General features: G+C 46.4%; 1 protein-coding gene across 3 annotated transcripts in view; it reads left to right on the top strand.

Moving 5' to 3' along the window:
* FTSJ1 (FtsJ RNA 2'-O-methyltransferase 1) overlaps positions 1-13,912 on the top strand; it is a 38,118-nt gene extending 24,206 nt beyond the window's left edge. For 2 of the 3 annotated variants that reach the window (XM_085629665.1, XM_085629666.1), the window contains exons 2-11: positions 468-604; positions 1,313-1,382; positions 1,516-1,618; positions 3,498-3,576; positions 7,523-7,575; positions 10,034-10,087; positions 10,241-10,343; positions 11,382-11,465; positions 12,667-12,770; positions 13,569-13,912. In XM_085629665.1, the coding sequence (XP_085485791.1) occupies positions 484-604; positions 1,313-1,382; positions 1,516-1,618; positions 3,498-3,576; positions 7,523-7,575; positions 10,034-10,087; positions 10,241-10,343; positions 11,382-11,465; positions 12,667-12,770; positions 13,569-13,790 (993 nt within the window). In that variant the 5' untranslated portion in view covers positions 468-483 and the 3' untranslated portion in view covers positions 13,791-13,912. Of the gene's footprint in view, positions 1-431; positions 605-1,312; positions 1,383-1,515; positions 1,619-3,497; positions 3,577-7,522; positions 7,576-10,033; positions 10,088-10,240; positions 10,344-11,381; positions 11,466-12,666; positions 12,771-13,568 lie in introns of all 3 variants that reach the window. The other variant, XM_085629667.1, reaches the window with a different exon arrangement.
* The last annotated feature ends 10,433 nt before the right edge of the window (positions 13,913-24,345 follow it).

The following is a 24,345-nucleotide window of genomic DNA, read 5'->3' as shown; positions in this document are numbered from 1 at the left end:
ATGTTTCCATGGTTAGTAGTGCTTGCTGGTCCTGTTTGGTTGCTAACCCTGTTGGTGACGATACTACTTACTACTGCAGCGAAACCCCTTAATTGACCAGTTTTCTACAGGCATTGTTCTAGGTTCGCCTGATTTAAATTTCCACGGATAGATTATCCCCCATAACAGTGGAAGGCAGATAGTCTGTTACTTGGTATAATTATTGAAACAGCTATGACACTGCTCTTTAGTTTCCTCTAATTTCATCTCTACTTTCTGCTATTTCCTCAAGAATCTATTTGCCATTCCAATGATTATCCCTCAAAAGAAGAAATTATTTCACTAAAGTTGTTTTCATGAGCACGTGAAAGTGCCTTAATTTGTAGAATGTTGTTTTAAACAGTTCAAACACTCAACATTAGACATGTTTGCTTGTACTCCATACCCAGCAGAATATGTTTAATAAGGAATATTCTGGTATTTTGCAGGTGGTGCTGAGAGAGGATGGGCCGCTCTTCCAAAGACAAGCGAGACATTTACTACCGTCTCGCCAAAGAGGAGGGCTGGCGGGCACGCAGCGCCTTCAAGCTGCTCCAGTTGGACGAGGAATTCCAACTTTTTCAGGGTAAGCTGGTGCAGTCCAACATTTATTCTGCTAGACTGAATAAAGAAAATGGTTCTATAGTATAATCGTACATATCATTACATTGTTTGCAGATTGTGCCTTTGTCACTGGCAAAGCTAGGGAAATAAGGAACAAACTGAATGTAATCCCAATTTTAGTTTCCTTTGACAGGCTTGCTGTGACAAGCGTAAAATTACAAAGGGAAATGTGCCTATGATACGTTGGTCCAGGGAGTGTGGTGTGCTGTTTTACACTCACATAATGCAGCATCAATCCATGGTTCCAGTTCCATAAAACATCTTTTTCTCAAAGTTCTACATCCGTGGTCACACATGTAGAGTATTGGTGTGTTCATTAGTTGTCAGTCGAAACAGACAGTGCATTGGACTTTCCATGATCCCGCAGGTGTTCATTTCAGCTTCTGCAAGCATGCATTAGTCTTGGTTATTTGCTTCTGGTAGCCGGAATTTACAATCCCTTAATATCCCAAGGCCTCCATGATCAGACTTCTAAGATATTCTGGTACATAAAGAGATACATCCGTCATGGTGGGAGATGTAAACCCTAGGCGAATGTGCTTTAGTCATCCAGTTGTTCAGGATATATGCCCGAGGATGAGTGCCAGATTGATCATAGGCTGTTGAGTTGTGATGTAGACTGTTGTGCCTTTACTGTCCCACAAAGCTGAGCTTTCTTTTTACTTCAAAGGTGTGCAGAGAGCCGTCGATCTGTGTGCAGCGCCTGGAAGCTGGAGTCAAGTTCTCAGTCGAAAGCTCAAGTAAGTGAGACAAGACCTAAAGCAAATGGTCTGGTTTTAGGTCATTGTTGTTCGGAATGCATTGATATGTTACTCTGAGCATTAGCCACCCACTCATTTCAGGTTTATTTCAAGTCTGGTTCTCTTGTTCCAGGGGGACCAATGGAAAGAGTTCAGAGGTAAAGATTGTGGCCGTTGACCTGCAAGCAATGGCACCCCTGCCGGGGGTGATCCAGATCCAGGGAGACATTACAAAGGTACAGTTGGTATTTCCTGTTGTTAACTACTCCCATTTTATCATTTGTCCCCTAGTGTTTTAGACTAACACGGTTTGCTGATTAGTGAGTGAGTACTATATCAACATCTCTCGAACTGGACTTTTACTGCACCCAAGAACCTGTACAATATATTCATAACTCTGCCATATTCTGTTGTCCTTGCGGCTTCTTTGAGCAGTTCCGAGTAGGTGGCCTTCTTTGCACTGTGCTACATGGGAAGGCTCGGCTGCTGCCTCGAGTACTTTTGGGGCAAATAGACTCCACTTTATTTTTATGCATTACTACCTGCAAATAAAGTATGATTTCAAATAAAAACATACATGGTAAAATCACTGAATAATTTTTTAAACCCCATTTCGCTTTAACATTATAGAACATCTTTATATGAATTGGAAAGAGGAGTATGTGGGTTGGGGATGAGAGCGCACAGTAGAATGTGGTCAGAGCATGGAAGCCAGGAAGGTGGAGCTAGATTGGGACTGTAGTCAGGAAGTTGGTAATGGGGGCAGAAGAGGGGAGCAGTGCTGTAGTCAGGAAGGAGGTAGAGCAGAAGCTGGAGGGGGAGGGGGAGTTAGATGAGGAATGGAACAAAAGCTGGATGGGCTATGGAGCGTGTCTCTGAAAGGACAACAGTGTGGTTCTTGGAAAAAGGAATGGTCAAGACTCAGATACAGGAACAGAATGGGGCTTGAAGAAGTGAATGCATTCGGATGGAGAAGGGAATAGGAGGGGGAACGAAGCTGGAATCAGAAAGATGAACAGAACCGAAGTTGAGTTGTGTGTGTATAGGCAAACTGAATGGTTGTCAGATGAGGAACACAAATGAGTTTGGAAGGAGTGAGTGATATGTGGAACAAAGTGAGATGGTGAAAGAAGCAGGTCTCCGAATGGAAAATGGGCCTGGAGTCTGGAAGGAGACCGAGTGGGATGGAAAACAGAGTGAGATGTGGTACAGAGCAGGAACAGGATGTAAAGTAAATGGGTTGGAAATGGAGGCGAATGTTGGCAAGGCTGTGGTAGTCAGAAGGGTAAACCAGCAGGAGTCACAAGGGCAAAGCACTGGTTGTTTGAATGGCGTGGGAGTGAGGTAAGGAGCAGAATGGGATGGCGGAACAAAAAATGGGGGCAAGAAGTAGGTTGTAGATAGAGGGCATTAGTCAAAAGTAGCGGCGGCAATCTGAAGAAGTGGTCGGCAGTCGGACGTGGTGAGGGCAGTCTCAGATGAGGAAAAGGGCAGAAGTCTGATGGTGAAGGGAGCAGGAGTCTGATCAGGAATTGAGTGGGAGTCTGAAAGAGGGTAGTAGATGAAACTAGAATATGGAAGGAAATGGAGCTGAAGTGGGGAATGAAATGGCCCTGGAGTTGGAAAGAGACAGAGCAGGAACAGAGGTAGTGTAGTTGGGATGAGGACCAGTGTGAGGCGCGGCAGAGGCTTGATGGATTAAAATCTGGGTGAACATTACAGGAGCCAGGTTTAAGGTCTTGCTGGTCCAGGGGCACAGCGTCTCAGTAAAGAGAGGGTCTCATTGGGTGTTAGAATAAAGCCAGTGCCAGCATGGGAACATGAGCTGTTTGGTGGTAAGAACAAAACTGGGTAGATGGGTGGATGAGAACCAATGGAAAAGTGTGGATGGAAACCCACGGGGCGTGGCTGTATACTATTATTGCCAATGGACTTTTAATTGATATGTGAAACAATACCTTTTTTCTCTACCAGTAGCAACTGAACCTTTTAAATATTTAGCTTCCTGGCCTTTCCAGAGGATTTAAAATTGAGAGGCCGAGGCCACCCATTGTGAAACGTGGAAGTATATATAGCTGGAATTGCCTGGAATGTCTGAACTTTGTTTCCTTGCAGGTGTCCACCGCGCAGGAGATCATTCGGCATTTTGAAGGACAAGTAGCAGACCTGGTGGTGTGTGATGGAGCCCCAGATGGTGAGTAACTCGATTTTCATACCAGACCCCCCCATCACTGCCAGAGTCACTGTGGTGCCTGGCGTTGGGACTGTTTGGCATCCGGGCACCCGAAAGCCATCGGGGCGCATGAGGCCAAGCATTTTGGAGATGTACAAGTGGACTCAGGAGTGATTTTACTGACCTGTCCCCATTTCAACAAGGCAGCCACGGGCGGCCAGAAATTCTCAGTTTGGATACCTCGGGTCTGAAATGGGTTACCGAACAGTCTGAAGAAAGAAGCAGAGCTTCTTCAGTTTCTGACACAACTGTAAACCAGCATGGCAGTAAATGGTATTGTAACCCTTGCATAAGCGCCAAGAGACCAGTGGTATTTGTACGCTATATAAATGTTTTTAACATAACTCCCGCTTCCAAAGAGAAATCACCTTTCAAGGAACGTTCTTTCTAGAGTTATTCCCACAAAAAAAACACAAGAAGCGCCCTGGTAATGAAAAGTCGGCTTCCTTGAGGAAGCCTCTCTTTTCCTTTCGCCATTTGGAGTCTTGACACCATTACTCGATGCTCGGTTAGTCATTGATATAAGGCTACCTCTGGTGCCTTAAGAGATGAAACCAGAGTCCTCTGTTCTTCAGCTGACTACCACTTTCTCATTCTTCCGGTGCTTGGGAAGGAGTTCTGTTTTATCACACATCAGGGGGTAATCACAAAAAATGCCCTTCCCTTCCTGTCCGTCCCAGAATATTCCCCCACCCCTTTCAGAGCATACTCGCCTCGATCCTTGACGAGATAGTCCTTGCCTTCCTGGAAATATGGGCCATAAAAGAGGAGCACAGGATTTTCCTTGCTTTACTTCTTGGTCCCTAAGAAGGATGCACGCCTGTGCCTATCCTGGGTCTCTGCCTTGTGAGCCTGTTCATCAGGCAGGCCAGGTTAAATATGGTGTCACGAGGAAGGGCCTGTTGGCCTTAAATTTGGGAGATTGATTGGTGTCTCGGGGTCTTCAGGACACTTGTTTGCATCTTCTAATTCTCCTCTTCCTCAGGCACTACTTGAGGTTCGCAGTGGAGGTCCCAACACTCCCATTTGGACTGACAAAAGCCCCAAGCTTCCTTACGAAGCTGCTGGTGGTCATAGCATCTCCGTTGGGGAGATCCTGAGTCCATGTATTTCCATCCTTGGATGACTAGTTGAAGGCAGAGCCTCTGATGCTGGTACAGGAACATCTCCAGTGGACGATGAGTCTTCTCCATGCTCTCGGATTTTCCATCAACACCCAGAAGTCTCACCTTGCTCCCATGAAGAGGCAGAGTTTTACTAGAGCTGTGTTTGAAGGTTTTCCCTCCTCGGGGGATATAGCATATGAATTCAGATGTCTGACACAAGCTGGGATCCCTGACTTGCATTTTGTATGCCTGATTTATGCATCCTGCTGGTGCTGCCTGCCAGAAAGCGGATGAGAGCCCTCCAGTGGTGTCTGAGGTGGCAGTGGCTATAACACCAAGGAAGTCTAAGGCCCAGGTGTAGACTTGCCAGTTGTTGCTTCAGGATCTGCACTTGTAGATGGACTCCTCCAACCTTCTGAAGCACTCACCCATAATCGCCCCAGATTCAGGCTGGCGTGGTCATGGATGACTTCTGGCTGGGATGCTTATTTGGCAACAAATGGCACAGGACCATTGGTCCCTATCAAGCATCATCTGCACAAAATGTGCTTGAGCTGCGGGCATACCATCTTGCCCTGCTGGCTTTTCTCCCTTCAATCGCGGAGGCGGGAGATTGGGCCAACGTATACATTCTGATGGACAATACTACCACTATCCATTATATCAAGACAGGCTGGTGTCTCGCTGTGGGCCCTATGATGGGAAGTGATTTGCCTGTGGAAGTTGGCCTAGCAACATGGGGGATCTTTGCAGTAGTGTCTCACCTAGGACACTCCCTCAGTGTCAGGCCAGATGCTCGGAGTCACCTGTCACTGGAGGACCATGATTGGAAGCTTCACCCGAAGTGACTGGGCTGAGCTGTTTCAGATTGGGGTTTACAGTAATGGGTCTCTTCATGACATCCCAGAACAAGAAGTGTCTTTGGTTTTATGTCACACTCTTCCCTCTGAATATTTCAATGGGCGATGCCTTCAGGTTTAACTGGTCTCGGGCCTGTTGCTCACATTTCTGTCTGAAGTACTGTGTAAAGATCGGCACTGCTGATTCGAAACACCCCGGACTAGATCACCAAATCTGTTGGCACTCCCTTTCCCATTCAGTGCTGACCTGCTCTTGCAGCAAGGTGGTCAGGTTCTCTCTTCCAATCCCCATTGCTGCGGCTGCAGGGGTGGAGATTCCACTTCGCCACTTAGAATCCTGTTGCCTTTCTGATGAGTTCACAGAGGTATGCATGGTGGCCCAGAAGTGTGTTACTAAATCCTTTTATGTTGACCTCGAAATTTCACCTTTCTGACATCTTAGGATTTGCATTGTCTCTCAGTTCAGCAAGGTCTGGTGGTGGCACTGTTGGGGGCAATGTAGCAGCCATGTCTATCTATGTGTATTCATAATCCACCTGTTTAGATCGCCATTAGTGTTGTGGTTTCTGAAAGGTTTGCTTTACTCGTTTGCTTTTGTTTCCTCCCACTCCCTTTATTGTTCCTCAGTGGGATTTGGGCCTTGTTTTGCCTTTCTTTATGGTATCTCTGTTTGAGCGCTCTACTCCTGTTCTAAAAACAGTTCTTTTGGTGGCATTTACTTGAATGCTTGGTGAACTTCTGGCGCTATCAGTTAATCCACACCTCAGATCTTCTACCTGGATAAGTTGGATCTTTGCCCCTACCCATCCTTCATACCCAAGGTGGTTTTTACATTTCATATACCTCAAACTATTAATCCTCTGTCTTCTCTCGTTCACATGCAACCAAGGCGGTTGGGCTCAATCCCAGGCGTGCTGTGTCATATTACATCGACCGCACTGGACAGAGTTGAGCTTTTGTGGACTTCCCTTGAGATTAAAAAGAGTCTCCTGTGCATCTTTACTTCTTAAATGAACTGACGAGTTAGCCTTTGGCAATTAAAAGGAAGAAGGTTTCTACTCCCTGTAATCAGTAAATATGTCCTCTTGCTTTGCTTAGCACCAGTTTGGTTCCCAGATTTGTGACACTTGTCCCTGAGAAAGTTCTTAGTGTTGAGTAGTCAATTCTCACAAGGAAGGATTGATGATAAACCCCATTCTTCGTGTGTACATCTTGAAAGCCATTCTCCTGTCGAATTGTATCTTTCTTAAATGATTATCGCCTGGGTTTGCCTGAAACTCAAGTTTACGGTATAGAGGGATTCTACTTCACAATGGGTTAAGAGGCCCAGGTGCTGTCATTGGGCATCGGGTCAAACAACCCGTCCTCCTGAGTAGGATTTGTGTACAATCTGGTTGTGGCCAGGGCAGTTCATTTTTATTGGACAGAACCAGACCTTTCAGCAGCTCAGATTGGTTTACAGTTAGACACTTGGTCTCAAAACACAACTGGATATGACTGTGCATGGAGAACATTCATGCGCTACGTTGCACTCATTCGATGTTCTTGTTCACAGTCCAGCAACTGGTGTCAGCCAGGCTGGGAGAGGAATACATTTAAGTGCACACATTTGCTTTGTTCCTTCACCAGCTTCCTGCTGGAGCAGGATGTGAGGCTTTGGTGTGGTAGGGCGAACCTGGGTTGGATGGGGTGGAACAACGCAGGTCTGTGAAAAAGAGAGAAACTGGCCTGTCCTGCTCTGGATTTTGATGTCCAAGCTTTACTAAGGATACCCGAGTGAGCACGATTGTCACTTCTCATGAACCCCAAACTGTTCTTCGCTCTTCTCGACTGGGTGATTCCAATGGCAAACCGATCTCTTATTCTGTTGTTGTGGTGTGGGTGTGGGTGTGGGGGGTGCGCAGTCCAATGGCTGTTATGCTCTTTCTACATCTCTTTCAGTGACTGGACTTCATGACATTGATGAATACATCCAGGCACAGCTCCTGCTGGCGGTAAGTTCAAGCTACTGAAAAGTAACACACAGGTCCATTTAATTTTCTATATTTTAAATTATGTCTTTAAATCTTAAGTAGAGCACTAGTGTCTGAGTCCTATTAAATGTGACTGTTGTAAACTGAATTGTTAAATTATCAACAAGAGATGCCACTGTTGTGGTTTAAGCTCCCACACAGTCAAAAAGAATCCAGTTTCTAAAAGAAAATGCTGGTTTCTGTGGGCAATCCTGATATTACTGTTAGTAGATGGGCACTAGCAGCATGACCTTCCTTGGAGAAAAGTGCACGTGGACGTGCAGCAACATCAAACTGAGAAAGGTATTTAAAAAGCAATTTAAATGACTAACGTTGTACAAACAACAGTAAATTTCAATTGGGGACCAAGTGATAAATCAAACAAGCATTTGCAATGCAATGGGTCTTGAATTTAGGAGAGTTTGAGCTATTGGCAATGCAATAACTTAAACTCTCGCAAATGCTAGACCTATTGTATTGCAAATATTTGTTTGTGTACTAGCGCCCATGCGGCGCTTTCACATTCATCGAGGCCGCACCCCTTTCTTTAGACAAGCAGCATCTAAAGAAAGGGGCGTGGCCAACATTAAAGTGAAACCGCGGCATGGGACGCTTTGACGAAAAAAAGCATCCGTTTGTCAAGTTATGCACAGGCCCAGTTGCTGCTACATCTGGGCACAAGATTAGAGTTAGTCCCAACAGTGCTATTCGGCTGAATCGGGTACAGGCCAGGCCAAGCCATCAGTCACCGGGGCAGTCATAGCTCTAATTAGCCATTGCAGTCACCATGCCATATGAAGCCCTGATCGGGCTGCTGCAGGCAGTTGCAGCCCTGATCAGCCAGATGCAGGCAGTTGTAGCCCATATAAGGCCAATGCAAGCAGTTAGCCCTGATCAGACTAATCTGCTCACAAAGGAACCTTGTAGCAGAAACTGGGAGACCATCTGCAGCCCGGGCTGCTCCTCGCTTTGCTTTCAGGTTGCCCACTTCCTCTGGGTATTCTTCAGTCCCTGGGACCTGCTGGGCTTCTCCTCTTTGACAATCTCTATTCCAGTAGGGCCAGCCAGACTCCTTCCTTGTTCTAAGGACGCAGGCTTCTATGCACTATGTAGATCCTCATCTCCTCCACGTCAAAGGGCAGATCTCTGGTGATGTTCCTTTCCACACTTCAGGAAGACTGACTGTCGGGCAGCTGTCGGGCCTGGTCACACACCAGCCCTTCAGGTACTCTGCACAGCACTCCCTTACGTGTTCATAAAGGACTTGGAACTTGAACAATGTGGGGTGGTTTGGGTTATGTAAATTTTCTAGATGGGAGTCCAGTGTCTCAAACTTTAGAACCAGTTCTGGTTGGTTATCTTATGTCCCACACAGCCCACTAGGGTTGTTTCCAAAGTGGAGCATTCACAGTACAGGTACAATGAAGTGTGAGGTTTCTGCACTACGCTGTCATCCGCATTTATGAGGAAGCAACGGGGATAGACAAAAAGGATAGCCAGAACTAGAAACTTCCTCACTTAGCACAACAGAAACCCTAGTCCTAACATTCTCCCCCTGCTACCATCAACCAAATGTAGGGATCAGGAAGAACCGATCAGCAGCGGCTGAGTTTAATTTTAGGCAGCCAAACCCAATCTGAAGTGCGACATGTCTGTCAGGTTTGTTCCCAATGTGGAAGGCGAAAGCTTCAATACTGGTTCGCTATGGTTCTTTGTCTGTAGGCAGCCTGCACTGTATTGTATTGTAATTGCATTTACTGCTGACTTATAAAGAAGTCATATTTGCCAATTAGTTAACTAACATGGTTTCAGGCTATTAGGGTAAGGCATCTTAAATGTGGAACTGTTCAGAGGTCCAAACCAGCCTCCATGCAGATCTACAAATAATGACACAATCCATGGGGACAAGGTGATCTCCTATGACTTACAATGATGATCCACAATCACAGAGGCAAGCATTTGGCCCTTTTGACAAAACGTTTCCAGTATTGTTGAGATTTAAACTTCATCAAGGTTTTTAGCGGTCCCCTCCCCCCGCCCCAGAGAGCCAGGTAATTATAGCGAAGGTGAGTTTTCATCGGGAACTCTGCTTATGGTCTCTTGAAGTGTGTGGTTGAAGTTTTTGGATCCATGAGCAATGCCCTAGTCTTGTCTGAAACCTCCTCCACTCCCTCACCAAATTCATCCAACCTTTAGTGCTTCGATTTCTCGTATACTATCCGTAACTTGCAGTTAAGGAGAGTAGGCGAAGGAAGATTAAATAACTTTCTAAAGAGAACATCATTTAAGCATGCAGAACTTTGGAGACCAACCCAAGTGCTAAACTTTGAAAAACAGTAAGGAACTAAGCACTGCTCACTAACACAACACTCAGGCGATGCCTCTTGGCTTCAGTTTGATCAGGCTTTGGTGTCATCAGATTTCTTCCTTTCCCACTCAGGCCCTGAATATTACCACGCACGTGCTGAAGAGCGGGGGCACCTTTGTGGCCAAGGTGAGTCCAGGGTGGGTTAAGCACTTGCTCTTATGTTTTCCACTTTCATATCTGTCTTTCTCCTCTGTGCATCTCTAAATGCAAATCTAACTACCTGTCTCTTTTCTCCACCATTGTTGCATTCCTTTTTTGAATTTCTTTTTTTTTTTTTAGATCTTCCGTGGAAAGGATGTGACTTTGCTCTACTCCCAGCTAAAGATTTTCTTCGGGGAGGTGACATGCGCTAAACCCCGCAGCAGCCGAAACTCCAGCATTGGTTAGTGCTTGTATAGTGCTAGAGAAAGCTTCCAGCTGGAGCTGATGAAGCAGCTTGGAGAAATGGTGCAAGATCAAAATAGCAATGAAAAATTAGCTACTGAGCCTGCCACTGTATCTTAATCCCTTATTGTTGCTCTTTCTACACCGATCTTTTCACCCTGAAATCTTCACCACACGCTCACATTTTCTACCAATGCCCCTTCACTCTTCCCAACTCTCACTTCAGCTCAGTCCACTCCCAAGCGCTTTCAGTTTTCCACAGCTACTCTGTGGTACCTGATTTTTTTTAGAAGCCCGTGCCAGGCCTCTCATCATTTATATTTCATTTCTGCTCATCTAAGACTACCCTGCTCCAACCTCACCTAAGGGGAAAGAGATCAGACTTTCACTTACCTCTTTGTGTCCACCACTTCCCAGCTCACTCTTCCTTTTGCACTGACCTCTGCCTCTCCGTGGTGACTTCTTATCCTGCTCTTGCAGTTTCCTGCCTAGGAGCCATGGGGGCTACAGGCCAATGCAGGGTAAGGAGCTGAGTTAGTGATGCAGTTGCATGTCTGGAGGAGCAGGGCTGGGGTTACCACAGAAATACACAAATGCACTTATTAGATGTGCTTCCACTTCCCATAGTCTCAATTCACAAATAGGAAACGGGGGTCTGTAGAAATTGTGTATGGCCACAGTGGCACTTCCTGCAAATAAGGCAACCTGGACTAGAGAGTAATGCCATAAAGCAAAACTTCTACTATGAAAGCTCACCTGGCACTCGTGAGTGGGACTGTTCTTTGGACACTTTCGCTTTATGGGGAACTTTCCATCTCCTGCTGGTGAAAATTGTGCGTTGTGTATTGGTGAATGCATGCAAAAGTGCAATGCACTAGAACATGTTACTGTTTTGTTTATATCAAACGTTGGCCGACCTTGTGTAGTTATCTCTACATCCATTTACTGGAGCAGTGCGTGGATCAATATAAAGTATGTAGTAAGTAAACTGCCCTTGGTTTGTGTCTCATTCTGTCTATCTCTCCTGCTCCTCCAGAGGCCTTTGTTGTGTGCCGAGGTTACTCCCCTCCTGAGGGCTATGTGCCAAACATGTCCAACCCCCTCCTCGACCACTGCTATGGTAAGACGCGTTAAAGCCTCTGTGTTCTTCCTCAAGGATTGGTGTGCTTATAGTAGTGAATGTATGAATTCAAGGGCCACTGGCACTTCACCTTGGGTTGCTCCTGTGGAGAATGGAACTTACAAGTATCAGAGGCACTAAATTAGAAGATTTTTTGGGTACTGAGGGGTAAATTGCTTCACAGTTGGTTTCCTTTGTCTTTTCGTGGTCCTCAGCTCAGTTATCTTTGTTCCCGCTAAGGGCATCTTAGCGGGAACAAAGATAAGTGTGGTGTCCTGCAGTAAGTCTACAGCTCAGTCTTTGAACAATCAATGACATGTGAATGACCTCACATCACCCTTTGACTTCTAGCCATAGTCTTCAATACACCAGTCGAATGCACTCTCTTTAGTGAATGCAGGTGGAGCAGTCAAGCGTATTGTTGCATGTTGCTCAAAAGAGACCCTTTTCTCTCAAACTGATGATCCAGATTGATGCTCCCCAATGGGAGGAGCTGTCGCCTGTTCCACAGGTGAACACCTGCTCCAGTCCAAAGACCTGCCCCCTCTGTTTTCACAAGGGCAATCACTCCTCCCAGTGGCGCTCTTGAGGGTGACCTCTCACTATTAGCCCAGTCTTTCTGTTTCTTGAAATTTGTAACAAACACCTGAAATGTACGGCTTTCTTTCCCATTTCTGAGCCTGTATACTGAAGAACTTTAAATGGAAACATCTGGCAAGGCTATGGACGTGAATAAGTCCGCATTCCAAACTCTAGTGAGGTTCCTTGAGCAAGGGTGGATGTTTTGCCGTAGTCTGACTCAGAGTGTCATCTCCAGGGAGTAGGTCTGAAGCACCATCCCACTTAAGCTTACAACTAATTTGGATTGCCCTGAAAGGTAAAATAAAGTTTGCTGTGGTGACTGAGTGGTGTGACCTTCGACACTTACAGAGTTGGGTAAGAGTTTATGGCCAGAGAGAATGCTGAGCGTTGCCTGACACTGTTTTCTGAAGAGATCTTTACAAATCCTCCGCTGTGCTCTTGGAGTTGTGCTTGTGGTGATGCGTTTCAATGTGGCTGTTAGTGTGTCTGATTGGTGTTTTGCTCAATCATGCCCGCCTCCCTCCGCTTGTACAGTTGTGTCTCATGTTTATATTGAGACTAAGGCTCTAGCTGTTCATTGTGTATTCTGAGGTCTTGTTGGTTCTTTTCCTGTGCTTAGACGTGGATTTCAACCAGCTGGAAGGTCCAAACCGTGTAATCGTCCCGTTCCTGGCCTGCGGGGACCTGAGTGCATATGATTCAGACCAGACGTATCCCCTTCAGGTGAGGCGGCAAAGGAAACTCTTCACTTACAGTTTTGGGGTCTTGAGTATTTCATAATGGCCACTCCAGATTCACTTTTTATTTACAATGTTCCCATTTGGGTTTCACAATTTCTTTATTTCTGCTTCTGTAAAAAGAGGTTAAATCCAAAATCGAGTGGCGTGGTTTCTCTGGGGACGTGTGTTATTTATGATATAGGTGGTTCTCTCTCACACTGCTCTGGTTGGCTAAACTGCAGCATATGTCAGAGACTAATAGCAATCCCACAGAGAAGCACCTCACCAGATAAGTCATTAGGTAGTAAATATGAAAAATAGAACTGCAAACCTAGACTTTACAAAAGAAAGACGAATGTAAAAAGTACAGGGGCCCACGGTGAATACAGATATCATGCTGTAGTGGCCCTTGAAAGTTGCCTGGCTGTAATGTACTTAACAGTGAGGGCTTCCTTGGTCACTAGAGTTTGGAAACTCAATTGAGGGTATCTTTTATTTTGTTTTTGTCGCAGAACTCTCCGATAATGTTTGACTTAGGACAAAATATGCATATGTGTTCTGAATTGGTTACTGCTGCTAGAACAAATAGCAAAGTGTGATACACTATTCTGGTATAAGCACGTGCAGTTTCCATCACAAATAGAGCTAGGACATTTGGCAAAATAGACAGAAGTTTTGAGGACATTGACATTACATGCCTTAATGGTGGTGGTGCGAGAAAGGTCATTAGACAATGTCAACGTCGGGGATTTAACTTCCCAATTCAAACTAAACCTGTGCTTCTCCCATTCCTGTTCCATAGTTGGAGCCCGGCAAAGAGTACACATATGTACCTCCAACGCAGCCTCCTATCTGCCCACCCTACCAAGAGGCCTGCTTCTTGAAGAAAAACAACCTGTTGGCCAAGGAGAAGGGGCCTACCCTGTCTGAGGCCAGCACCGAGCTCCCCATGTCCACTTCTGAGGCACCGAGTCTAGAGACCCATGTGGAGGCGGGAGTTGAAGCTCTTATTATTGCCCCTTAGGGGGCCGCTTTCAGTGTTGCTGTACATATATCTTGTTTTTATATTGTTTATCTTAAGGGTTTGACTTTCTGTGCACATTTTAATCCAGCTTTTAATGTCTGTAAATAAACAACTACAACACAGTTTATTTTCTTAAATCAATGAAAGTGTTTGCTGAAGATTTTCTTAAGCATGAGACAAGGATTACAGGACTTGCTTGTAAGAGTTTTGCTGCAATCCATCCTGTGTCCTGTAGCAAACAAATGAATCACGTTTCCACACCTTTCCTCATTTCATAAGTACCTTTGTTTCGACATAGATTCTTGTGGCTATCAATTTTTTGCTATAAGTGAAACCACTTCCCTCTCTCTTACTTTACTTCAGTTTAAACAAAATACTTCAGAAGAAGGTGTGTGTGTGTTAGTTAGTTAGTGTGTTAGTTAGTGTGTTAGTTAGTGTTTTAGTTAGTGTTTTAGTTAGTAGATATAGTTTGGTCAGAGAGTTTTCAAAGGAAAACTATTCTTTGTTTGGCACCATTTGACGAATCCTCTTGAAACTTTCCAAAAAACGATTCATCCACCTCCACTCCTTCCTGGAAAGTCTTGCGCTGATCCGTCAAGAAAAGGTGGGGTCCCAAATGTTGATATTCCATGTTTATTCACATAGAAAAGTTTGGGATACAGAAAAAATGGCTGAAGAGAATTACGCAAAATTTGGCAGAACGTTAGAACTATACTCGGAAAGCGTGCTTTTCGTTATTTAACTTGATTCCGTTCAGCAGTTTTCAATCAATTTGCACTGGGTTGTCTTGAAAGGATTAAAAAGTTGGGTATACCTGGAGTGTTGGTGGCCAGATATGCTCTGATTGGCCACATTAAATAGGACTAGGTAAACCATGATTGGCTGGCCACAACCTGATGATGTCCTGTGGCATCCATTGCAGTACTTCGGGACATGGTCTCCGAGTTCCGAAAGTGAATTAATAAAAGAAATGAGGGGTCGGGGTAAAAATACCCTGACCTCATGGGGCATGTGAGGAAAGGGGTGCCATAGGCCTCCCTCGCCCCGCTTTCTGGCGGTTCCTTTCCTACTGCAGAATCTCTTGAATCCTACTGGTTTTGCCACTGCTCTTGCTGGAAGGCGTGTAATACTGAGCTTTCCTTCCCAATATGTTCTCTTACAACCCCTTGTCCTAGGCACACAGACACTAACAAGCCTGCTGCCTGCACGGTGTCCTTGCCCCTGAGATACTGAAATAGATGGCTGATCATTCCTTCCAGATCATTTTCTTCATAGGGAACAAGATGCTGTTTTAAGCCCCTCTCTCTTTTGTTGCATTTCACTTGCTGAGGGGTGAGCACTGACTGGTGCTGGTTCAAGAGGGTGGAGCCTCAATCTGCAGATCAAGAAGATGACTAGGTTTTGTAGAAACTGACTGTGCTCACTGGACACGGGGGAAATCAAATACATGTGTCACCCATGTTGGGTGGAATGATAAGAGGCAATGGGGAAATAAGAGGGGGGGAGACAGCGGGGAGATAGTTGGGGGAAAAATTAGGCAACAAGATGAGTGCTATCAGAGGAAAAGCAGTAAAAAGCATAGGGAAAAAGGAAACGAGACTCAGTGAGCGCGATGGAGCAAAGCGTGGGGGGGGGTCGAGGTGCAGATGTGAGACAAAGTCGAAAGAGGTGGCATAGAGGGAAACTAAGAGGTATAGACTACTGAAGTACAAAGGGAATGTAGAGACCTCTTAAAACATGAGCGAGCGGGATAAAAGTCAGAAAAATTCTCCTCCAAAGCAGGGTTAGAGGGCTGTCGTCAGAAGAAATGACCGACGCCCACAGTGTATCCAAAAGGGTGTTCGGGTGGCAGTGAGTTTGTACAGGCAGAGACTAGAAACCATATGCACGCGTGTCCTGCCTCCTCACACTCTGAGACCCAGAGTCCACTAATGAGGGTTGAAGGTTACTTTCCCAAGGCTGGATTAACCATTAAGCAAAATAAACACATGCTTAGGGCATCAAGGGAAGAGGGCACCACAGAAAATTTCCATTTCTGGATTTACCCTGGACCATATGGTGCAAAATTGCAACTGGTGCAGCTGAACCTATAAATAAAGTGGAGGTATACAAAAATAAGCATTATTTTCCATCTTACTGTATGTTTTGTTGCACTTCAAAAAATAACATTTTATCTTACGCTTTATGATTGTTTAGATTTTGAATTAGATATATGGGGGCACCAACATCTTTTAAGTGCTTAGGGCCTCCAAAGCTCTTAATCTGGCCCTGCACTTTTTATTTCATTAACATATACAACAAAGTTCAGCAGTAACTAATTGTTTAAGGGGATGGTAGGAGAAACAGGATACTTGGCGGACAATGTATGTCCGGTAAAGCCGGAATGGGTGCGCATCTAGCTGCCATCTGAAAAATGTCAACACATGTTTGGTCCATAGATCCACAGGAAGAGTTCCATAAAGAAGTTGGCGCTCCAGAAACGGATTGGTGCTAAGCATGGGCTATTTGAATCTCTGTGAGTGTTCTCCCTATAACTCCTCTTTCCCTGCCCAAGATGGTGAGGGTTTGGCCTAGTAAGGTGGTGTATTCAGGGGTAATGCGATTGCATTTTCTAGTTGATGGAAGTGTTCTGGCTGTGTAATGGAGAGTAGCTTTTAAAGGGATGAGCAAGGGTTGATGCACCTCAGCCAGTCCAAAGTTGAATTTGTTGTTGTGTGGCAGCAGTTCTTCAATGTGTGGACGATCGCATTATTTAGGTTGGATTTTGCTTATGGCACTGGTGATTGTGTTAAGGTGAGGAAGCACTGAAAGCCGAAGGACTTCTCTTTATGAAATAAGGATGGAGACTAGCATAGATCCTTTTGTTTATTGACTAGCACTGGATCATATTTGTTCTTGATGCATCTTCAGTTGTCGCTGCTTAGAGGAGATGCACTATTTAACGTAGAACTTCTTAGGTTTCCATATACATTACAGAATGTCCTATTCTGTGTGTATTGGTATTTGTAAAGCTCAAAGGTACTACTGTACATTACGTGAGGGGATGTTTGTTGGGAGGCGATCTACATGATCCTGTACATCAAGTGAGGATTACACAAATATATTTCACATGTTTAGGCACAGAGAGATTGTGATTTGCCCAGAATCATACGAGTCATGCGCCCAGGCTGGGATTTGAACCTGGGTCTCCAACTTGCAAAGTGGCAGCTCTAGCCGCAAGTCCACGTCCTTGGGTCCTCCTTTTCTCGTCCTTGATATCTTTTGTGAGAGAGGCTGAAGCTATTCTTCGTAGCTTCCTGTGGGATGGGGGCGAGTCAGGGATTTCGTTGAATACCTCGTATATGCGAATGTATGATGGTGGAATGTCTCTCCTGAATATGCGTTCCCATTATCTAGCAGCACACCTAACAGTGGTCCAATAATGGGCATTTAAAGCGCAGAAAGAACCCTTGCTCTGGATGGCGAGATAGAAGATGGGGGACAAGGGATTCCTCCTTAGGATATATGGTAGACGGTTAGCAGTTTCCCTGCCAAACCCAACAGAAGTAGTTATGAGAGTGTGGAGTGTGGTGGGATCCAACACCGACTGGAAAGGGAAGTTGTAATGGGAAGCCCCACTATGGGTGTGAAATCCTATGAAGGAGGAGGCTGTTCTCTGGATTTTGAGAATGGGACTTCTGGTTATGAAACACACAGACGGTGTCGGGAGGAATGCTTGCGATAAGTCTTACAACTGGCAAGCGCTCAGGGTAGCGTTCCAGCCCATCATTATTTTGCACACCACGCCACCTCAGATTAGACCCAGCCATGTGCAAATCAGTCTTGACCTTGCTCCAATAAGAACAGTCCAGCTCGAACTGCCAAGCCAGATCCTCTCTGAAGCGGAACCCAAGCAACCCAAGACCAGTTTTGGCCCTAATGGGATCTCAAGGATATGGGATATATGAGGCGAAGATGCAAAGTTCACATTTCTGCAACTGGGTCAGAAGTTGTGCCTGCCTTGGAAGCAGTTTCTTAAATATATGCAAATGTGTTGTGCTTTTGAGTAAATATGACAAGCTGGGTGACGCATGGATCAAGTCTACCCCACTGGAGTGAAGATTATTTTTAAGTAAACATGGCAGCCAAAGCTATGTCCATTATGTACAAGATGCTTACTAGTAATGCCCTTCACACTAGTGAAATGGGTGAAACTGAGGCATTTGCATACCCTAGGGAAGTTGTCATTAGGGTTGAGTTTAGACGTATTCCATTACAAATAGTGCAACATAGGGTATACTACTCGTAGGCCCTTTGGATACTTTGCCTTATCATTAAACTTGTTAGAATGTGTACAAGGGGACAGGTGCCTTCATGTACTATACTGTGACTAAAGATAAATTGTTTCTGGTGACAAATATTGAGGGTATTACACAACAGAGTGAATACTTCTCTGGTGCTGATCCTAGACCAGCCGTACTAGGGGCGAAATACAGATACAAGATATCATAGGCTATTGGAAGATGTGGAACCTAATGTGGTCCGACGAGATATCGCTCAGAAGTGGAGAAGTATATATCCATCATTTAAAGGGTGGTATAAGAATTTTGGGTGCTTGGAAGCAAAACAGGTGACATATAAGAGTGCTCCAGGAAATTTATGACTGCATGTTTAGAGGGGGAACGGAAATGTCCTGAAATATAATCTAGGTTACTTTCAACTGGATTTTATGTGCAAAAATCTTTTTCTGATGATTTCTTGCTTTTAATTCAGTTGCCGAAGTATCCTAACAGCTCTATTGTTATGCTTTTTGTGTGTTGGGGGAGAATGGAGAAACAATCTTCTACAAAAAGACATTGTTTATTTTTTTCGTAAATTTCAGTGTCTGGTAAAGAAACTTATTTTTTTGGGCTTGAGCTTCAGAATCCCATTTGCCATCCAAGACTGAAGTTGGACTGAAGTTGAGAGAGAAAGGATTGTGCATAAAGCGATGATACTGTTTAGGAAGTTGAGTTTTAAGTACAGTGGGTTGTAATCTGCATTCTGGTGAACCACAAATCCTCAAAACAACCGTAGGAGTTGGAGACACAGGTGGAATATCTTGGGGGCGAAGATGGAATCTCTAGGTATGTTACAGGTCATCATGAGCATGGATAAGGAATGGTAACTACTCGGAAAAAACCCCGGAACTGGGATTGGTTAGAAAGGAGCAGAACTAACTGAGGACGAAAGCCCATGCAGTGTTCCTAGATCCGCTGTGTGAGACGCTGCCTTGAGATCGAATAGCTTATAAAGATAGGAATTGCCCCCATCCAATAGCTGATAAAGGTCTTAAATGCAAGTGTTTCAAACATACACCCATATAGAAAGACTGATTTAATATTTGCAAGGAGATGCTTATTAACATAAGCCATAAGTTGCAGTGAGATATATCTCTCAATAACTTTAAGAAAGGTTGGACTCCAGTCTGTACTTGGAATGTTGAGGTCAAGGTTAAGTTTTGTTTGCAAGTATGTTCTGACTACCTAAGATGGTGGCCACATCTTGGGAGAGTTCTGCCAAAGCCCAAATAAATCCTGCAGGATCCTAGATTTCTGAGGCTCCAGTTGACGGCCTAAAACAGGGTCGCACACCTAAAACATAGATAAATCTGGCAACTTAAATGTAAGATTGGTGATTGCTCGTGCTTTTCCCCCCGGCTGCACCCTACTGAGATGGTAACACCAGCCTTGCGTACTGCAGTGAGACCCGAGCTAGGTGGAGAGGTGGGTCGCCCGCTGGCTGACAAAAAGAAAAGACCCCTACCTGCTCCCGGGGCCTTGCCGCAAGATGTAGCGAGAGTGCATCAGGCCCCGCAGGAGGTGGATGGGACCAACAGCTCCTCCCACTCACACAAAACTACACAAGCGATTGGGCCTCAGTAGCGTTGTTGACCTTGAGGTTGCTGGTGAGAAACTAAGTTGAACCTCCTTGATTGTGATCAGGGCAGGCCCTAGGCATGGGCTCCCCAGCCCAATGAGTAAGTGCCCCCCCCCAGCCCAGTGAGTAAGTGGCCCACTGTAGATGGTAAAAAAAAGAGCTTCTGCCCCATCACACCGGTGGTCAATTAGGCTCTATGTAAACTGAAGCAAGAGGTTAAGGGCCAGTCTGTCCGGGTGCACTGCAAATAACCAGGAGCTGCCAAATAATAAATCATAGTGTGTCTGAAGAGACTGAGTGACCCCCCTCCCTCCCCCAGTGTTGGTATTTGAAGAAACACACAGCCCTGACTACAGGCATTAATCCCCATCCCATAACTTACAACAATGATCCCAATTGCGGTGCCAAATTTATGCTGGGACCTGGACATAGCTCCACTGCTAAAACTAGTCCCGAGAATATGAAATGTGGCATATTCCACCACTGACCTTGTAGAGCAGGGACACACTGTTCAAAAGGATTTCTCTCCTTTGACTCATAAGTTATGCACTCTATGATTATGAAATGCACTCCCATGCCTTTTTACAGGACTCCAGTCCTCCCTAACCTGCTAGTGCTGGGAAGGCAGAACTTGAAGGGTATCCTCCCATAAATGCATTCAGCCACCATATGATGTGTCCTGGGGTACAGCAGACATTTTACTACTGGGCGTCCTAGCAGATTTCAAGTAATAAATGAATGTTTGGGGATAGTAAAACCATACCATCAGGTTAGTTATCATGAACTTTGAAAACCCAGGCCTGCAAGACCTACTGTACTGTTATCCCTCCACCCCCCCTCCCCCCCACAAATATTACCCAAGGGCACCAGGATCTGACCTTGTCAGTGTGACGGCTCTCCCCCTGCGCAGCTCCACCACGAAGTGCTGCCCCATGAGCTGTGTTGCAGGGTGTTTGAGGCCACCCACCACCATCCAACACTCCTGCCTGCGCCTCATCCCCGATGGTCCGGTGAGAGAGCACTCTGCTCTTCTGCTCTGCCTCTCTTGCCTCTTTCATTTTGTGCCCTTTTCCTCTTTCCTTCGTTCTGCCCTTCTGTCACCTTTCTCCTTTTCACTTCTCATTCTTTCCTTTATTTTCCCCTGCCCCTCCCGACCGCGACCAGCGCAAGGGACCCTGGATCTCTGACCCGCCTCTGCTAGAACTTTAGCACCCTCCACGATCTCAACCCCGGACACAACAACTGGCAGCTCTCAACGCAGACCAACACCCACGGCCCTCTCTCCTGTCTACACTGCCTCCGCACCTTCACCCACCTCTGCACCCCAGCAGTATCTCCCAGCCTACCGGACATCACATCTCACAAACTACTCAACTGCATCCTCCTCATTCTACGTTCCCTACACAAGCACGCCATAGATATCTGGGGCCTCCTCAACACCTACTCGCTCGACGTCACCTTCCGCACTGAAACCTGGACCAATGCCAACTCTGTACTCGCCACCGCCATTCCCAATGGATACAAGATCTTGCACAAGGAGCACCCCATATGTCCAGGAGGAGACATCACCGTCGTTCACAATAGTACTCTCCCCATGACCACACTCCTGGACGACACAACGACCCTCATGGAACACTTTCACATCCAGATCTAGAACAATCCCAAAACGACTCTCTGCGGAGCCCTCATCTACAAGCCGCCCGGCCCCTGCGCTCCCTTTACCGACGCAATCACTGACCTCATCACACCCTCGCATCCACAGACTACATCCTACTCGGAGACCTAAACTTCCACCTGGATAACCACAAACTCAAACACTGCCTATCTCCTAGAGAACCTCGCCAACATAGAACTGAAACTAGTCACCGCCCCCACGCATACACCGAGACACACACTACCCCATCTTCACCGGAGGAAACAGCATCTCCTAAAGCCACACCACAGAATTCCCCATGACCGATCACCACTTCATCCACTTTAAAAAAAAAAAAAAGAAAACACTGTATACAAGCACGCCCACCACCTCCCCCACAGAAGCTGGAACAAAGTCACCAAAGAACAGCTCACCTATGCCCTCGTCAGCACCCCACAACCGACTACGTCAGACACAAACATCGCAGCACACACCCTCCACCCCTGGATCACGAACTGCGCCAACACCCCCCCCCCCAAAACCCTGGAAACATGCGCCACCTACAAAGCAGCCACCACTGCACACCACCAACTCATCAAGTCCACAAGGAAGAAATCCCCCCAAGACAGAATCCTCACCAAAGCACACAACACCAAAGAGCTTGTCTCCATCATCAAGGAATCCCTGCAGCGAAACAGACGTCCCACCCTCCCAAGACCTCTGCCACAGACTCAGCACCTTCTTTCACCAGAAGATTAAGATGATCTACGACAGCTTTGACAACCAAGACCACCTCACCGCTCCAGCTCCCCTCTCATGCGACTCCACCCAACAGACCCTGCTCAAATGTATCCCGCTCCTGACAGAAAACAGACCATGAAAAGCATCCACTATGGAGCACTCTCAGATCCCTGCCCACACCACATCTTCCAGAGAGCCGCCTCTGCCATCGCCCCCGAACTACGTTGGACAATCAACTGCTCCTTCGAGACCGCCACCTCCCCCGACAACTGGAAACACACCAAAGTCAACCCCCTCCTGAAGAAACCCTCCCCGGACCCGACGGACCTCAAGAACTTCAGGCCCATCTCCCTGCTTCCATTCGCAGCCAAGGTCATTGAAAAGGCCATCAACACCCAGCTAGAAAACCTCATCTTCATCACCTGGACATCTCTCAAACCGGATTCCGAAGCAACCACAGCACAGAGACTGCCCTAACTCTCCACCCCTGACGACATCCGCTCCGTCCTCGACCAGGGTGAAATGGCAGCCCTCATCCTACTGGACCTCTCTGCTGCATTTGACACCGTCGCCCACCGCACCCTAGCCACCAGACTCCACGACGCCGGCATCCGCAGCAAGGCCCTCGACTGGATACGCTCCTTCCTCACTGACAGAACTCAGCGGGTCAGACTCCCTCCCTACCTCTCTGAACCGACACAGATCAACTGTGGAGTGCCCCAGGGCTCCTCCCTCAGCTCCACCCTCTTCAACGTCTACATGGCCCCTTTGCAGCCATCGTCGGGAACCATGGTTTCAACATCGTTTCTTACGCTGACAACACCGAGCTGATCCTCTTCCTCACCAACAAACCCACCATCCCCAAACACAACTTCCAAGAAGGGATGAAAGCTGTCACCACCTGGATGAATAACAGCTGCATGAAATCCAACTTAGAGAAGACAGAAGTCCTCATCCTTGGCTCCATCCTCTCTGCATGAAACGACTCCTGGTGGCCCTCCACCCTCCGAAATCTCCCCACCAGACGGACCATGCACGAAACCTCTGCATCATACTAGACTCTTCACTCCCAATGATCCGCCAGATCAACACCGTATCCTCAACCTGCTTCAACAACCTCTGCATGCTGCAAAAGACTTTCATATAGATCCCAACCGAATCCAGAAAAAAAACTGTCACGCACGCACTCCTCACCAGCAGACTGGACTACGGTAAGGCTCTCTACGCTGGAACCAACAAGAAACTCCTTCGCAAACTCCAGACTGTCCAGAACGCCGCAGTCAGACTTATCCTGGACATCCCCCATCGTAGTCACATCACCCAACACCTCGGAGATCTCCACTGGCTTCCAGTCGAAAGAAAAAATCTTCAAACTCTTCACCCACGCATACAAGGCTTTTCACAACAACGGACCAGCATACCTGAAAAGCCGCCTCTCCTTCCATGCACCCAAAAGACATCTCCAATCAGCCCAGCTCTCTCTGGCTACCGTCCCATGTATCAACAAGACCAGAACAGGAGGAAAGTCCTTCTCCTACCTCGCAGTCAAAGCCTGGAACACCCTCCCCCTCCGGCATTCTCCCACATTGCCCCAGTTCAGGAAGGACCTCAAGACCTGGCTTTTCGGGTGACCCCAGCACTTAGCGGAGCCGTCCCCCCTTCACCCCCAGCGCCTTGAGACCCTCACGGTGACTCGTTGCGCTTTACCAACCCTGATTGATTGACTGACAAATATTACCCAATGTCACCAGGATCTGACTGTAGTGCCGGTGCCACGCACTGAAAAGGATTAAATTGGTGGGCTCTCCTGAAACCTTCCATGTCGCACAGACCATTGCTAACTCAAGTGAAGCAAAGAATGGGTTTAAGGCATGGGGGGTGGTGTCAACCATAGTAAGTCTTATAAGCAGTTAACACTATTTTTTTCGATATTTACGTTAAGGTATTCCTTTGGAGACACACATTCCAACCCAACAATCATTCCTGAATTCAATCAGTTAGTCAAGAGTGACCATGGAGCAACTGGGGAAAATGGAATCTCCAAATATACTCGTCATTGGTGCTAAATATGCCAGACCCATAGTGTTTCTGCTAACTGAATGCAAAACTGAAGTATGGAAACTTGAAGATGAAGAGTGGACAGATGCTAAAGTGGCATCACACTATCTCATCACGCAACCACCTCCAACAATTCCGGTACCTGCTTCCACTGAAGTTATTCCTACCCCGAAAGGCTCTAGAAGATTAGTAGGAACCTGGACCCTTGTTGCATGAGATGTGAAA

The sequence above is a fragment of the Triturus cristatus genome, chromosome 10, assembly GCF_964204655.1.
Source record: "Triturus cristatus chromosome 10, aTriCri1.1, whole genome shotgun sequence".
NCBI lineage: Eukaryota > Metazoa > Chordata > Amphibia > Caudata > Salamandridae > Triturus > Triturus cristatus.
This window is presented reverse-complemented; position numbering and strand designations above follow the sequence as displayed.